The 18,047-nt window shown below is 38.4% G+C and overlaps 1 protein-coding gene across 2 annotated transcripts in view; it reads right to left on the reverse strand.

Annotated features, from left to right (window-relative positions):
• The window catches only part of LOC124798055 (potassium/sodium hyperpolarization-activated cyclic nucleotide-gated channel 2-like), a 271,387-nt gene that overhangs the window by 99,193 nt on the left and 154,147 nt on the right, over positions 1-18,047 (reverse strand). The window contains exon 4 of one of the 2 annotated variants that reach the window (XM_047261281.1): positions 15,680-15,781. The exons of the other annotated variant lie outside the window; for it this stretch is intronic. Within the exon in view, the coding sequence (XP_047117237.1) occupies positions 15,680-15,781 (102 nt within the window). The remainder of the gene's footprint in view (positions 1-15,679; positions 15,782-18,047) is intronic. 2 annotated transcript variants of the gene reach the window in all.

An 18,047-nucleotide genomic window follows, 5' to 3' on the forward strand; every position in this document is an offset into this window, starting at 1 on the left:
CTTTACTTTCTTTGGTGGCAGAGAATCATGTTGCCACTGCATTGACTGTTGTTTTGTCTCTGGGATAGAGTAGTGCACCCACGTTTCATATGTGATCACAAACCGGCACAAAAAATCTTGTTCGTTCCTCCTAAAATGCGCCAAACATTGTTCCGATATGTTCAGTCTCATGCATTTTTTATCCAGTGCCAAGAGTTGTGGCACCCATCTTGCAGATAATTTTTTTCATTTCTAATTCTTCAGTTAAAATGTGATATATCCTTTCAGATGACATCTGGCATGAGCAGTTTCACGCACTTTCAAATGGCGATCCTCCATGACCATTTTGTGCACTTTTGCAACAGTTTCTGGCGTAGTGACACATCTTGGCCAACCACTGCACAGATCATCATCTAACCTCTTCTGACCAAATTTAAATTCATTTGTCCACTTGGAAACAGCTGAATATGAAGGAGCAGAGTCCCTCAGTGTATTCTGGAAATCGGCATGAATGTCCTTTGCTTTCATGCCTTTCTTTATGATGTACTTAATCAATGCTCGAATCTTGATTGCAACAGTCCAATGAATATCACACAAACAACTGGTTTCACTGGTGCTGACTTTTCATGGTGATTCCGAGACCTTTTCAAACCACCCTCGTATTTGAAATTTTGGCAAAGGTAGAAGACATACACACATTCACACAAGCACAACTCACACACACATGACCACCATCTCTGGCCACTGAGGTCAGACTGCGAGCAATTGTGCCTGATGGGAAAAGCAGTCTGCAGGTGCTGGGACTAAATGAGAAGGAGGCTGGGGCGGGGTGGGAAGGGGAGGGGGAGGGATAGCAGGGCTGGGGTGTGGGAGGGTGTAACGTTTCTTATGGGAGCATGGACATGATGGGGATAAGGCAAAACAGCTAGGTGCAGTTGGGAGATTTAGGGCGGAGGGGGTTGGAGTGGGAGGAAGGAAGGGGATAGGTGGTTGAAGAACAGGGACTAGCAATGGTTTAGGACAGAGGGCTAATGGGAATGTAGGATATATTGCAGGGAATCCAGGGGGCTAATGGGAATGTTGAATATGTTGCAGGGAGACTTCCCACCTTTGCAATTCAGAAAAGCTGGCATTGGTAGAAAGGATACAGGCTGTGAAGAAGTAATTGAAGTAAAGCACATTGTACTGGTCAGCATCTTAAGTAAGTGGGAGGTCTAGCTGTCTCTTGGCCACAGTTTGTTGGTGGCCATTCATGTGGAAGGACAGCTTATTGACTATCATGCTCATGTAGAAAGCAGCACAGTGGTTGCAGCTTAGTTTGTAGGTCACACAGCTGCTTTCACAGGTAGCTCTGCCTTTGATGGAATAGGTGGTTCCTGTGATTGGGATGGAGTAGGTGGTGGTGTGATGCTGTATATGACAGGTCTTGCATATATGTCTGTTGCAGGGACATGAGCCATGAGTAAGGGGTTGGCAGGGATGAAAAAGGATTCTGCATAGGTTTGCTGTGTAATGCAACAACACTGTGGGAGGAGTGGAAAAGATAGTGGGTAGATACTCCTCCTTTCGTGGCACTATGAGAGGTAATCAAAGTTGTGGCAGAGGAGGTGATCCAGATGCTCCAGTCCTGGGTGGTACCAAGTCATGAGGAAAGTACTCATTTGTGGCTGGACAGTGGGAATATGGGAGATAGTAGATGAATGGAGAGACAAGGCATGGGAGATCTGTTTCTGTACAAGGTTGGGAGGGTAATTTCAGTCTGTGAAGGCCTCAGTGACGGCCTTGTATATTTGGAGAGGGTCAGCTCATCATGACAGATGTGATAGTTACACATGGCTAGGCTGTATGGAAATGACTTCTTGGTAAGGAATGGATGGCATCCGTCGAAGTGGAGGTATTGCTGGTGGTTGGTAGGTTTGATATGGACAGAGGTATTGAGGTGAGGTGGAGTCAACATCAATGAATATGGTTTGTTAGACTGAGGAGGACCAGGTGAAGTGAATTGCGGAGAAGGTACTGAGATTCAGAAGGAATATGGATAAAATGTCCTCAGTTTCATTTAATGTAGATCACAATCATGTCATCAATTAATGTGAACCAGGTGACAGGTTCGGGATTCTGAGTGGTTGGGAAGGATACTTTTAGATGGCCTACAAATAGGTTGGCATTGGATGGTGCCATGCAGGTGCTCATTACTGTACCACAGATTTGTTTGTAGGTTATGCCTTCAAAGGTGAAGTACTTGTGAGTGAGGATATAGTTGGTTATGATAACCATGAAGGAAGCTGTAGGCACTGAGAATGGTAGTGTTCAATAGTGGCAAGGCCATGTGCATTGAGGTGTTAGTGTAGAGGGAGGTGGCACCAAAAGTGATGAGCACTGCACTGTGTGATAAAGGAACAGGAACTATAGACAGTCGGTGGAGGAAATGGTTGGTTTCTTTTATACACAAGAGAAGAGTATGAGTAGTAGGCTGAAGGTGTTGGGTCATGACAGCAGAGATTCTCTCACCAAGACCAATTATGTTCTCACCCACAATTACAACTCCTCTCCAAATATATCCAAGGTCTCACTGAGTTCTTCCCAACCTTGTGCAGAAACAGATGTTCCATGCCTCGTCTCTCCAGTCAGCTGCCACCTCCCACATTCCCACCGTCCAGCCACAAAGAAGCACTCCCCTGATGACTCAGTACTACCCAGGACTGGAGCATCTGAATCTGTTGACGGGCAATGTTTTGATTACCTCTTGTTGTCACACTATCCTTCCCACTCCTTCAACAATGATAGTCCACCACCTCCAAAACCACACAATATTCTCGTCCATCCCTTGCTCCCAATCCCTTGTCTCATGTCTCATGTGCCTGCAATAGATCTAGATGCAAGACCTGTCCTATACATCCTCCCACCACCACCTACTTCAGTCCTGCCACATGTTTCACCTATCCCATCAAAGGTGAGTCCACTTGTGAAAGCAGTCACATGATCTACAAACTAAGCTGCAACCACTGAGCAACTTTGTAAGTGGGCATGGCAACCAAGCTGTCTTTCTGCATGAATGGCCACCAACCAAACCGTGGCCAAGAGGCAGCTAGACCATCCTGCTGCTGAACAGACTGCCAAATACATTGTGCTTCATGTCAATGACTGCTTCACTGTCTGCACCATCTGGATCCTTCCTACAAACAGCATCTTTTCTGAACTGTGCAGGTGGGAAGTCTACCTACAATATAGCCTACATTCCTGTTAGTCCCCTGGCCTCGACCTTCACTAGCCCCTGTCTTTCAACCACCTGTCCCCTTCCCTGCTCCTACTCCAGCACTGCACAGCCTTCTAATACACCAACACACTCACTATCTTTTCCCTCCTCTATTTCTCTTGTCTTCCATCCCCTGCCCCTCAACCTCCCACTGCACCTAGCAGCCCTACCCTGTCCCTTAATGTTCCCACAAGGAGCATTACACCCTTTCCCACCTCTACCCTGCTATCTCTCCACTTCCCCGCCCCAGTCTCCTCCTTAGTATCAGCATCCACAGATTGCTTCTTCCCAGTTGCTCACAGCTGGCCTCAGTGGCCAGAGACAGTAATAGTGTGTGTGTTTCCTACTTTAGAAGGCCTTTTAACCCCAAGCTCAAATGTATAGCAATCTTTTTGTTGTGCCTATCTGTCACCCAACATCTCCTCTATATGGTGGGTAGCAATATGTTCTTTTTAAAATATTGTCATTATTTCATCCTGGACTTTCCATCATTTGCTTCCTAGATGATAGTTACCAAGTAAGGAGAAGCAGAGGATCAGCTCAGGCACATGCAAAATTCTTAAGATCAGTTAATGGGAGGAGAGGATGCAGAGCATATGAACGGTAACAAAAATAACAAGATCTTACTTTTATGTGACAGAAATGCTTTACAACAGTACTAACACTAAATACTACATGCTTGTGACAATTTGCTATTACTGACAGATTCTTGACTGTGATTTAGGAACCTGAACCTGTGTAATGTTTATGCATATGTTGCATGGGGGAGTCCAAATGTGCAGATGCCCATATGTGACAATCTTTTTGAAGTAGTTTCCAGTATTGAGATTCAAATGACAAACTTCCCAGAAACCTAACACAATGAGATGCACAGACAATGTGTAAAGTATATTACTAATATTTTAGTAGGTAATTCATATGCAATATCGAGTAGGTTATATTAAGTATAGAAAGTGGTTAAATAAAATCATAGCCATTTGTAAACAATCAACAGAAAGATAACATTATGTCAGAAGAAAAATATTTCTAAGGTGTTTTAGATAAAATTGTTCAGTTGCAGAAACTGGCAAAGACAGTATGAGAAATTTGTGTGTATATTGCAAGAGGTTTATTTGTGGTAGAATCAGTCTCCAAAATGTGTCATTTAATGAAGAAGCTTACACTCTGTGGCAAGAAACATTTAACACAATATGAATAAAAACAGACAAAAGACAGAAATATTATTACTTCTTAGCATATGCAGCATGGACTGTACTGAATTGTAAGCTGAAACAGACATCAAAAGTGAGAATGATGGCAAAGAATCATAAATAAAAAAAAGCAGTGTACTTTGTGGTGAAATTTAACAGTTCAGTTTTTTTGTCAAAACCTAATGGTGAATGTATCAACAGTCAATAGACAGTGTTATGTTAGCTATGAAGTGGGTGGTATAAAAGGGGGCTGGTTGTTCATCTCTCTTCTTTTTACATTTTATCATACAAAAATGTAACAATTATTCTTGAGAATAAAATGTTCAAGCTGCTTGCCCCCCTACCCACATAAAAAAAAAAAAAAAAAACTTTTAATTTTTGCATCAGAATCCATGTTTTGCTGTATGAAAAACTAACAACAATAGGTGATTATAAAAACATCAGGTGGAAAATTGCTTGTGTCCAAATAGGCAACTTGGAATAGGATTAATATACAGTACCAATAAAGTGACAAAAATTCAGTTCAGTCTGCTTAGTGCTAAGAAATCTCTCTCACTATTTAGATATTCATGAACATTGCTAACATATCCGCATAGTTTCATTCCATAATATCTCATGTGGTAATCTTGTAAGGGAACACATCCAACATGAATGAAGTATTTACAATGCAAAATTGTGCAACAACACTGTTATGTATACTGATGAGTAAATATGTTTTAGAGTTTTCTACAAATCCCTACAAATTCTTACATTGTAGTGTGTTTACTTTTTAATGTTATTAGTGGCAAATGATATAAGTCACTTTGAGGTGACTTGGGATGTACATGACAACAACAGAAGAAACAAAAATAATTTCCATCTTTTCCTTATACGCTACAGTCTGGAGCCGCGCGACCGCTACGGTCGCAGGTTCGAATCCTGCCTCGGGCATGGATGTGTGTGATGTCCTTAGGTTAGTTAGGTTTAAGTAATTCTAAGTACTAGGGGACTGATGACCTCAGAAGTTAAGTCTCATAGTGGTCAGAGCCATTAGAACCATTTTTTCCCTTATACTGTTTATGTTCCAGCCCAGAGTTCCCATTGTTTGCTTAAGTATAATTATGTATATTTTAGATTGTACCATATTCCTGATGACCCTTCCAGATGATAGGATCTAGAGAACACAATATGTGAAAGAATGACTAAATATATGCCAGAAGGTAAAATGTCCAGCCTATATTTGTGGGCAGTACTTGGATTTTAACATGGTGTTTACAGACAACATACCAGCCTAGCTAGACAAGGATGAGGTATGACTCTTTGAATGACCATCCCAGCAATTATAGAAAATGATTTAGAAAAACCACATAAAAATTGAATAAGGTAAGCGAGACACAAATTTCAGAACCACTCATCCTGAACATTAATCTGGTTTCTTAACTTGTGTTTTAGTGAATCGTAGCCTAAGAAGACACAGAGTCTATAACAACAAGCAGGCAATGGACTGGATGTGGGATTGGCACATATTGTAGATGATTCAGGAAATGTAATATATGTAATACATAACTGAAGATTTTTGTGTAAAGAATTGTAAATATTCACCATGTAGCGGAGATGCTGAGTTGCAGATAGGCACAGAAAAAATACTGTCACAAAATGAGTTTCCTGCCAACAAGGCCTTTGTCAAAAATACAAACACACACACACACACACACACACACACACACACACACACACGGCCACAGTCTCTGGCAGCTGAAGCCAGACCTGTTACATTCCAACATAGACAGAGAAACGTCATGAATTTGCCATTGTTTGAGTTATCAATATTGATTTACTGTGGAAGCTACATCCATTAGGTTCCAGGAGGCTAGACATAATAGGCTGACTAAGATGAAAGAGGAGAGAGGTGGTACGATTCTTTGTAGAAACAACAGTGAGAAAATTTAGCACGCACTGAAACCTGATCAACAAAGGACTCTTGTAACTGATAAACACACCAGGCATCTGAAGGATAAGTATTTGAAAACTTGCATAGGGGAATTTTCTATCTTCCTTGGACTTAAATACTTACACCAACCTGACATCAGCTACTTGCTGCTTTTATAACACCATTTTCCTCTCTTTCACTTTTTCTCTCGTAATAGATGCATCTACACCAGCTCATCTTCTTAATTTTGTTTCTTTGTCCCATCCACTTTCTAGTTTCTGATTATAACTTAACGTCATTTCAATTTTCTCTTTTATCTTTCTATCCTCTTTCCCACTCTGCCCTCTCATTTTGCATATGTCATATCTTGCCATTCTGATTTCTCACTCATTACTTTTTCACCACTTTCTTTTTCTTTTCTTTTCCATCTCTGTCCATCTATAACTCTGTTCACCCTTTTTCACTCAGTTTATCTTCTCCACACACCTGTATCATTGATTATTTTAATCATGGAACTTTACTAATACCTGTCCTGAACATATCGTGCAATGCATTACTTCCACTTTTTTCTGTACTGCTGTCATTTCATGTAGTTCTGCTGCTGATTTGTTCATTTCTATTTCAAAGAATTGAAATAAGTTAACTATAAAATGTAGATCTTGTTATTTACTTTGGCCATAAATACTTGAAAAGGCTATGCAAATACAACATCTACCTAATTTTGAGTCATTGTTATAATTTTGTATGCTATAATAATATATGAGTTGGATGGGAGAATTAAATGGTTTCCTGCCAATGAGGCAGGTGATGACCAAAGTAGCTGAACAAAGTGGAGTTTTTTTGTATGTTCACAGCAAAATTACATTCGTGGAAAACAAGAGAGTTGCATTATTCTGTTTTTCTATTTCATTTATCAATAGAGTTTGTAACTGTGGTAACACTAAATAGTTTGTGTGAAAGTCAGAACCACCTTTACTACAAATCTTAGAGGTTCAGGCAAGATCAATAAAATGACTGACGATAAGATTTTTGGCCATCTGTCTACAACATTTATGAAGAGTTTTTTTGACTGCTGTTTTGCGTGCTGCAATCAAGTGATCTGTATTTGTGTAGATTTTGGATCGCTGACAAGAATTCACATTTTAATGTTGACTACCAGTAACACAACAACACAAGAGAAATTTTATACAGTGTGATGAAAGGAGAAATAACTGATGAAACATAAAATTACTCAACAAAGAAACTTTGAACATGGAGTGCCAAGTTGTAACTTTTACCAGATTTGCCTCTGAATCCATTTTGAGTCATTATAACAGATTCAGCTGGGATATTTTAGAAATATTGTCAAAAGTAAATTCTGTTGTCAACTTAAGCTTGCTGCTAAAATGCCTAGAAATGGTTATTTCAGGTGGAATCAAAAAAGGTAAGTTAAAATATAGCCACTGCACCAGTTAAAGTCATTAAATCTTCATGTAACTTAATTTTTTAAACAGTTCTAGATTACACAAAAATGGTGAACATGAAAGGAAGAAATCATTTACCAAAGATTTTGAGAAGTGGAGTTAGGAGTTATCTGGAACACAATGAGTAGAGATAGAAATAACTACAGAATTTCAAACAATCATTCTTCCCACACTTCATACATGAATGAACAGGAAAAATCCCTAATACTAGCACAATGGGACATAGCCTCTGCCATGCACCTCACAGTGGTTTGCAAAGTATGGATGTAAATGCAGGAGTAGATCATTTATCCAACACAGAAAAATCTGAATTAAAAGTTAATTATAACATAGACCATGAAGAGACTGAAGATGATGCTGACAGTGACGAAGGAGATTCAACCCCAAAGGGTACAGTGATGATAGATGACTGTTTACTGGAGAAAAAGATTGTGATTCAGGAACAGACAATAAAGCACAGTTCACACCCTGGCCACATGACCAGAGTAGATTCTACTGTTGTTTCACAATGCTGATGATGGTCATAAGTCATTTGGTGTCTGTGATGGATAGTCAGCTAAAAAGTGAATCTTAGACATTGAGAAAACAAATTTTTTGATGTGTCTGAAACAACTGCAAATGCCCATTCTTGTAACAAAAGAAAAAGTAGCTTAAAGACTTGGATACTGTTTTCATTCACTGTGCATAGAGTCTTATGTTGTGAGTTGCAATAACAAAAGCTTTGCAAGAAGAATTTGAGATGAAGATTAGTGCTGCAGACATCCACAACTGCTGTCTTGATTAAAGGAGAAATGGGGAGAGTCTCGTCATGAGTATTTTCTCGTAACATAAGGAGAGGTGATATTGATAACAACTTGCTATTCCAATAGTGATAATATAGTAGATGATGTAGGCACAAGAATCAGTAATCAAGATCTTCAAAGAATGACCTTATGGCATTTTTTGGAGAGAGACTGAATTCTTTTCAAGTTCAACAACACAGGAAGGATTTCAGTGACTCATGCACTATGAAATGTGAAATGATCAAGTTTGAAAGCTGAGTAAAGACATTACGTTATTAAGTGAACTGAAGAGGAAGGAAAACAATGGTGGGGGGTTAATGGTTTCTTCCTGTCAATGAGGCATGTGATGCACCAAAGCACTCAAATAATGCGGACTAGTTTTTGTATGATTATGGAGAAGAGATTTATTGCATTGTCCTGGTTTTTATTTTGTTTCATTTATGAATAAATTTTGTAACTGTGATAATAATTGTGTGATATTCAGAACAGTTTTTCCAGCAATAATAACAGAAATTTCATTCAATGTCAGACAGCCAGACATGTGAAACATCTAAGTAGTACGTAGCTATGAATGGAAGGACCTACAGATAATAAAAACTGACAGAGAAAAATCATTACAGAAACTAAAGGTTTGAGATTTTTGTGCAAATGTAGAAAGAAAGAAAGAGGAAAATGGTATTGAAATATCATGATCATGTAACTAAATGCATACCTTTACAGTGAATACTAAAAATAAATAAAATGAACTTTTACTGTTTGCCTATGTGAAAATGATATATAACATAAATATTGCTTTAGCCAGTGGATTTGATTCTGAGGGCAATGTGACTGACTATATGATTTAAAACAGTTAACATTAATGGCCCAATTGAAATTCAGGCATTAATGCCATGAGAGAAGAAGGTTGTTATTCACTTGATATAATGCACTAGGGTGAGAAATGGTTTGATTATTCATCAGAAATGTCATGAGAAAAGATTCTAAAGGAAGAGAAGCAAAACCAATGCCAGCAGTCCAGAATAAGAAAAAAATTCAAAATAGATTCAGTGATAAAGGAACAAGATGTAAATGCGACCCAAAAAAGAGGAATATCATTACTAAAATCAATGTTTCCACACAGACCTGTTATATTTAAGTAATTGCAGAAAACAGCAGAGATAAAAATGTTTTCACCCTGTGTTAATAAAGAAATATTGCAGATTTACACAACAATGATATCCCCGTAACTAAAGATGTCCATGTAACAGTTCTAGAGAGACAAATATCTGTGACACCCCTGGGGTCACATAAAATCATTTATTTTAAAAGTGAAGTTTATGCTTCAAGGTACTGAAAAACAACAACAGGAAACACTTCACGGTAAATGATAACAGCCAAACAGATGCAGGATAAAGATTTATTAAAATCCTTGACCACAGTTTCGGTATATCTAAATATACCTTCATCAGAAGCAAAATACACTAAAATCACATCTTGCAGTGGAGATACATAAAGCAATTGTGCCAAAGGCATCATCAGTAGTTAAAATATCATCTCCATTTTTATGTATCTCCACTGCAGGATGTGATTTTAGTGTATTTTGGTACTGATGAAGGTATATTCAGATATCCCAAAACCGTGGTCAAGGATTTTAATAAATCTTTATCCTGCAACTGTTTGGGTGTTATCATTTACCGTGAAGAATTTCAACAGTTGCTGTTCAGCCAGATGTTTAAAATCTTGAAACAGGAAACACATTACTTATAAGACAAGAGAAAAATACACATAACTAACTGCGATAGAGACGCACATTGAAAACCAAGTTTCCTTGGGATAATTAAAAGAAAATATTTTCAACTACAGCATGCAAAAAATTGTGTTGATTTCAGGGATCAGATAACTCATAGACAAGAAAAAAATGTAATTGTCATATAGCACTGTTGGCTGGGGTATCTCATAAGATGGATTCAGCTGCCTATTGGAAACGGTGTTCTTTCTTCTTGCATATTGGCCTCTTTCCTTGAGTATATAAGAGGGCATATTTGTAGAGTGTAGGTGACTGTAATGGATGTGTGCATAGTGTATTTTTATGCTTCTGTTGTACGATGAAGATGACAACTGAAGGGAGAGGGTGAAATGTCGACCCACCACATAGCCTAGTGCTCTCGAATAGCACCAAGCCACACACCAAGCTTAATGTGCCCATCCAATGGATGGATCACCATCAACAGTGTCACATGCTCTTGCTTTGTGAGAGACTGTGAAGAGGTTTAATCTTGGACATTGGTGCAAGACTGGCGGTCAGGAATATCACCACCTCTCCTCCTTTTCCCTGCCAAGTACTGACAGTCAAAATTTCATCCGCCACCAGGATTTGAAGTTGTTTACATTCGAGTCAAGTGCCACCACACAGGCATGCATTAGCAACCTCAGCTACAGAGGAAACAAAAAAGATTTGGAAGAGACAAGGGTATGCACTAAAAATTCTCATTTTAACCATTTTGGTTGTATCAGTAACTAACTGTGCTACTGCTTGACAATAGTAGCCTACTTTTTGAATTACTCGTTGTATTCTTAAATTCATAATGGGGACAGAAAACGACTGATGTTCTCTATTTCAGCCCAGAGCAATGTGTATGGTATCATGCGCATGTAGCTTATTAGTAAATATACAGATGAAGTCTCCTGCTATACTGTCCATCATTAACAAAGTTCAGAGGTGTTCTAGATGGACAAAACTTTTGAACTAAGGTGAAGAAACTTTTGAGATGGTTAAAAAAATGCTACACTGAAATGTATCACAAGATCTAATTGGCAAGGAGGAACTCAAAGCAAATTCTTATTTTCACTTTTTAAAAATTGTCACTAGTAATTTGTTTTCCAACATTTAATACTCCACTTTTTTAACTTCTAGTCTTCCAGGGCAGTTTCAACTTACCAATCTAAAAATGTTTTCTGGTATCAGAAGTATAGGCAAATATTTTGATATTTATTGCAGTATTGTGAATATTAGTTAAAAAATTAATAAAAGTTATTACAGCAGATTTATCAAAGGCATAAAATGAAATAGATGACATATTCAAAAGATACTTCAAGTAATCTGAATCAGGGAGTGAACTACTTAGTCTTTCTATAAAATGCCTTAATATCATGAAATTGGACTAACAAGTCCTGCAGGCACTTTAGAAAACAATGTAAACTTTAAACAATGTTCCAGTCATTCAGTACATAATACCTGCTAGCTTCCAATAGTAATTAGTATTCTCAAAGTATGTAGCAACAGGTGAACAACTGTTGAATATCATAAAAAGTTCTTTTTTCAGTGCAATAGCTTTCCTGCTGCTTTACATAAAATAATAAAATACAGCCTTTTTAGTGTGAATATAGCAAATAAAGTGCCCTTAATAAACAATGTAAGCCTCACATCATTAATCTTATTCTAGACCTGCTCCAGTAAGTGGTAAATCCTACTCCACCAATCAGAGGCCACCTATTAATAGTCTATGTCACATACCTTTTGAAAGGCAGCCACTGTTCAGCATTTTATGCGGGCATGCCAACCAATTAGCTGTCAACGAGAATAATTATTAGTTTTTAACATAGCTACAGTAGCAGTTTATCATAGATGCTTCCCTGTGGTAATGCATATCTCAATTTTTTTTCATGGCTCTGATGATTCTGTTTCATGATAGGAAGTATGGAGCATTGTTTATGAACTAATTAATGAATGAATGCCAGGGATCTACTATGGTTGTACCCAGCAAAAAGAAGTTATTTATTTATATGTCTTAGGATCTTCCAATCCTTGTGTCTTTAGACTCATCTTCATAAATCTATAGCCTCACACCGTTGCTGCTATAAAATAAGGATAGCTTCACCTCTCTATTAAGTAAGGCAGTGATTACTAATTTTGGACAGTTTAGTTACTAATGCAAGAGTTGGTAGAGTGATTCAAACGATGTTATAAGAAAGGTTAAAAGCAATGAATTACAGATAATAATGACAATATCAAAGGGCTCACAAGATGTGGTACATACGAAAAGGAATAAAATGTCTAAGTGAAGCTATCAAAACATTATTTTCTGTGAGTAAGTGTGGGAGCCTACCTTTTATATGAGAAGTCCAAAATCTTTCAGTTCTACTTTTGTCTGTAACTTCACAAACAGTTTTTCTCATATACATCAATCTAACCTCGCAGCTCGAAGTGTGCAAAATATAATAGTTCAACAAAAGTTCTATTACAACCATTTAAAGTTCTGAAATGATGAGATTATTAATTTTCTTCGTGGTTGTGCTTTAGAGCATTGGTTGTGAAATTGATTTACATGTGAGAATATTTCTATGTACAATCACAGGAGTCACATGTAAAAAAGTAGTAATCTGACTGCTTAATACACATCACGTGACTTGCAAAGAATTGCTTTAACTTTTCATTGAGGACTCTTACAATTTTGATTTGGAAATTTCAGAATTGTTTACAAGTGAGAACTATTTGAAAGAAAAAGTATCTTCCTGGCCTAAGAAGCTGCTGTTCAAAATGCCAAAACTAGGGCTGAAGTTATTGATTTTATCTACATTATGGAAAGAAAATGGCTGTTGTTATAACTTAGAAACTTTGTTAGACTTTTTATGTAACCACAAGACAAAATCTAAAAGCCAGATCATGATGGCTATCGATCAGAACAACATCACAATCCCTCAAATGTCAAGGCACTTTTTTAGTACGAAGTAAAGATGACATGATTGCCAAGGAATGCTTTAGGGCTTCAGTTGGACAGGTGACATATAAAATACTTATAAGTAATTTTACCTAGGTATCTGTTTATGGATTTTGAGTCTCCCACAGTGAAGCATCTTAATTTTACAAATTTGTCTGCGTCTTTGTGGATCTTCCTCATATAGCCTGAGGATGGAAATTACATGCAGACGAAAGGAACATAAATGAAGTTACACTGCAAGTTTGGAACTTCATTAAGCATTTAATCTCTCGCACATTAGCACTGTAACTTGAAGCATCAACATCATTAATCCCTTCTAGATGTACCAGTGCTTTCTAAATTCAAGATCATGTTGCAGTTTCTCAATTGTCATACTTCTTATATTTGTAGAAGCAAAAACATTGATTAAAAATAATAAAATTTTAATTTTGTGATACTGAGGAAGAAAAGAGCATCAAAACAGCCTTTATTTTAGGCCTAATCCTTGAGGAGGAGAAGACAAAGAAGAAGAAGAAGAAGAAGGATAAGAAGAAGAAAAAGGAGGAGCAGTTGATGGTTTTTAATTGGAAAAGATTCTAGTACGTAAATATCATGAATTGTGGAAAATCAAATATTAACAACATTCAGTACTTCCTTTTATTGCAGTAAAAAATGTATGGCTACTTATGATGGACTGTCAGAATGTAAATAATATGATTTCATTCATGTTATTCTACAAAGATCATCAACAGCCATGGGTAACGGTTGCAAAAAATATAGTCCAGGAATTTCATAGCAGAGTATTAGTCAAGTTCCAAGTGGAGATTTAAAAGAAAATATTGCTGTTGATGAATCATCTTTTTAGTATCCTGCACCATAATAATGAGTATGATGAGTGCTTGTGAAGTTCTTGTTGTGCTTTATGATAGAGTGCGAAATGAGAGAAAGGGAATACACGGGATTTGATGCTACATGGTGTACTTCTGTAAAAAACGGAACAAAATCTGCTGGTGATAGCATCATAATTTGATGGAAGGATCACCAATGACAGTGCACTTTACCCTCCTATCATAAGGCACTGCAGGAATGCTTGGAGTGTGACCCAGCGAAGTGGTGTTTATCTGATGATCAGGCAGGATCACATGCAGAGATCCAAATTTCTCCCATCACAAGGATTTGAACTGTTGATCTCCACACTTCACTGCATTACACTGACACACATTACTGACCTGTGCCACAGACATGGTTATTGGTTGAAACAGAAAACATCAACTCTGTGAAAAGTCAGTGCAGTTCTAGTAGAGGAAAAAAACATGCCTCCTGTGTAGGTGTACTAATATTTGTGTGTGTGTGTGTGTGTGTGTGTGTGTGTGTGTGTGTGTGTGTGTGTGTGTGTGCGTGTAGACAGTCACTTCATAAAGCATATTGTATGTAATCCAACACATCATTTGTTATGTGATGTTCGATATGACGTGTGAGTAACTACCCTGAATGCAACATAGAAAGCGTTTTTTAATAACAAAAAGAGCAGTATGAAATAAATGGAAGTACAAAGTTACATAAAACATCTTACAATTTGCAGACAATATGAAGATACAACAATTATATTGCCAATGACGTGCCATCAGTTGCCTGGTAACACACACAAAAGCATACTCGAATACCTGGGGCTTGACCATAAACAGCATTCTTCATCACCAGAATAGTTTGTGTCTTCTTTCTACACTTTTAATAATGTTGTCTTAACATTCATTTTTATGATTTTAGATGACAAGTGCTAGTGAACAAACCAGTTGCTTTTTCAAATTTATCATATTCAACGACTGATATTTCAGTTACTGAATGTATATGCTCCTTACATTTTACCATCAATACTGTTCACATTTATAGCTTATAATGGAACTAATACAGAAGTCACAAGTAATGTGACATTTCTCCACACAAAGAAAAAAGGATAGTCTCAATACTCGAGCATATATATTAAATGTCTAATTCAAAGCATCTCTATGGCGCATTGGTATATGATCTGTCACACATCCTCTGGAGTGTGTTCATGTGGCACGGTCTCTGGTATACAACACAGTTACTCCACTTGAATGTCAGCACTTAAAATATTCTGGAGCTGATTCTGCAGTGACCACAAAAGGTCAGGTACCTAGACTTACAAGCATACAGAGCTTCGTCTTACGGATATACCTCTGTCGTACCAGTAAGCGAGTCTCATTAACTCGCAACTGTCGGTGCTGTTCCGGCCGGTGTGGAATCTGCCATCGCGTCCTAGCTACAAGCAGCACGAGGTGATGGGCAAAAGACGAGGGTTTAGCGAAAGATAAGCCGGTGGCAACATGCAGGCGTCGGGCGTTAGGCCATGCAACAGAAACAGCAGAGGCAGCCCGGCCAAGCCAACACCAGCACCAAGGTTACCTTAAAAATCAGATTGCTTTTGCTGAACTTTGACTTCTTTGGGGCATCCGTGCTGAGGCGTCCCCTCCTTTCAGTGCGCTTTTTTTGGAGATTCTGCAAGATCTAGAAAAAAAGAAGCAGGAGAAAAACACACGATAGAGAGCTCAAGCCATCACGAAAAACATACACTGAACTGGTAGGTATCGGGGAAGATTTTTTTAAACGCATTTTTGAAATAGAAATTTTAATGTTTTAAAGTGAAATTTGTGACAGGTATTATCAAAAAGAGATAGAATACAGTTAAGAGACAGTGAAAGAGCACAGCAGAGTTTTAGAGGAGACATGTGCACTGTTGAAGAGATTTATGCGTTTTAATGAATGCAACATCCAGCTATTTTCTAAGTTTTAGTAGGAATGTTTGAGAGGGAGGGCAAAACATACAAGTACATTTCATACCATTTATGTGGGGATAGGTACTGGGAGGACTAGGGCAGGGCGGAAACATCAAGCAACCCCATGCGAAAGGCAGTGCAAACGGGCGGAGAAGAGCATGCAAGCACATCCAGTGAGGGAAGGAGCGCAGGCGGCTGTCTCTCCGACGCCCCCCTCAGCGCGCACCCTGCTGCCTATCACCTACCACCTGCGACCCGCTCTCTAGATTTCTTATCCCACCTCGCTTCTCTGCGCGCCTAAGCCAGCCGACCTGTCGTTCGGTCCTCGAGCAATGCAAGTGCAGCCAGTTGGTCTTGCTAGGCCCACCATCAAACAAGCTACAGCACAGCAAATACAAAGTGTGTCTACTGTCTGCACCAAGCACAAGGTAGCTAATGAACAACTGTACCTCAGACAGGAATACAGTATCCCATCTGTCATGGCTGTGACGTGCTTACTTCCACGGGCCTACCTTTGCCTTTGCTGTGGTACATTACTTGGAAATGAAAACTTAATCTCGTAAGTGATCATTGCACTCTAATACCTTGCCAAATATGTTCCAGATGTGGGTTATCGACAGTGACAGGGACTGCCACCATGAGCTTCCTCACCCTAGAGTAAAAATGTAATCATTATACTACAATGAACTCCAGTTGGCCTTTTAACTCAGAACAGTGAGCATTATTCCACTTTAAAAAATTGGGGCAATGTCATTGATTGTTAAGTTTATGTACATATGTAGTTTGAAATGTAGAGAAAAGATTAGTTCTTATGAAACGCAAAACATGAGTATTACGGTGTTTACTAAGATACTGTTGAAGAGAATTCCGTGTTCGTTATTCCACTTATGTTCACCAACAAAAACCTTAGCCAGTGAGTGACAATGGTCCCAAAGCCTGTCTTTACTATGAATGTGTTGAGTGTTGCACAAAGACATTGATTTTCTAAGTGTGGTAGTTTCAAATGTGATCTAGTGCTGTTTCAGACAGACGCCGGGTAGAACATTCAAATATTAGACATCGGCTTTGGCGCATGATGTGATAATGATCTGGTGTGTGTCGTCATTCTTGTGAAAAGAGAGACAGAATGGAACACATGATAATTATCTTGCTTCTACATTATTTTTTGGAATGTACATTGTGGCACAAGACTGTACACTAGCCAGGTGTCTTCGTTAGACTGGACAGTGACAGTTTTGTCATTAGTAGGCAAAGCCAACACGATTGATTTATACGAATACTTCCATTCTTCTCATGACACCTATCTGACACATATTGGATTTCAATGACTGGTTTATGTCCACCATTTTAATGATGTTATAAATCAAATTACACATATGTTATTAAATGACACACACCATTCACCAAGGGGGTGTGGGGGCTGCCTGTTTTGAGGGGATACTTTTCATTCTATAGGTAGACTGGGCTGTTCATGCAATGACCTGTGTAGGTCAGGGACTTTTCAGCCAAATACCACGAGAGATGGCTATGGGACACAGGCAGCCCTGCCTGAAAATATTTGGAATTGTTTTTCCAGTTCCAACAGTTGCCTTACAGTCAAGGGAAACATCCCAAAAACCTTGGTCAGCATCAAGATATTGGAATTATTTGTAATTTAATTCTTGGTCAATATGTCCTAGACAAAAAATGTAAGCCCACTGTATGGGAATGTGATGACTTGCTTGACATCTGACGACTACCTATGTCACTCCCGATCACTGGCGATGCTTATGTGGGCCATTTGTCCAAAGGTGTTAGTAAATCGCAAAAGGTTGGCAGTCACCTGTAAGAAGTTTTCCCACTTCTACTGATTGATGGCCAGGGAGTTTAGATTTCAAGAAAAAATTTGTGGGTAAATGCTACACTTAGTTGATAATAAATTGTATACCGGCTACCATACGGTATTCCTTAAAAGGGATCACGTGGACTATATTCTTGCAATCTGGTCATAAACTGAC

Source organism: Schistocerca piceifrons, chromosome 5 (genome assembly GCF_021461385.2).
Source record: "Schistocerca piceifrons isolate TAMUIC-IGC-003096 chromosome 5, iqSchPice1.1, whole genome shotgun sequence".
Classification (NCBI taxonomy): Eukaryota; Metazoa; Arthropoda; class Insecta; order Orthoptera; family Acrididae; genus Schistocerca; species Schistocerca piceifrons.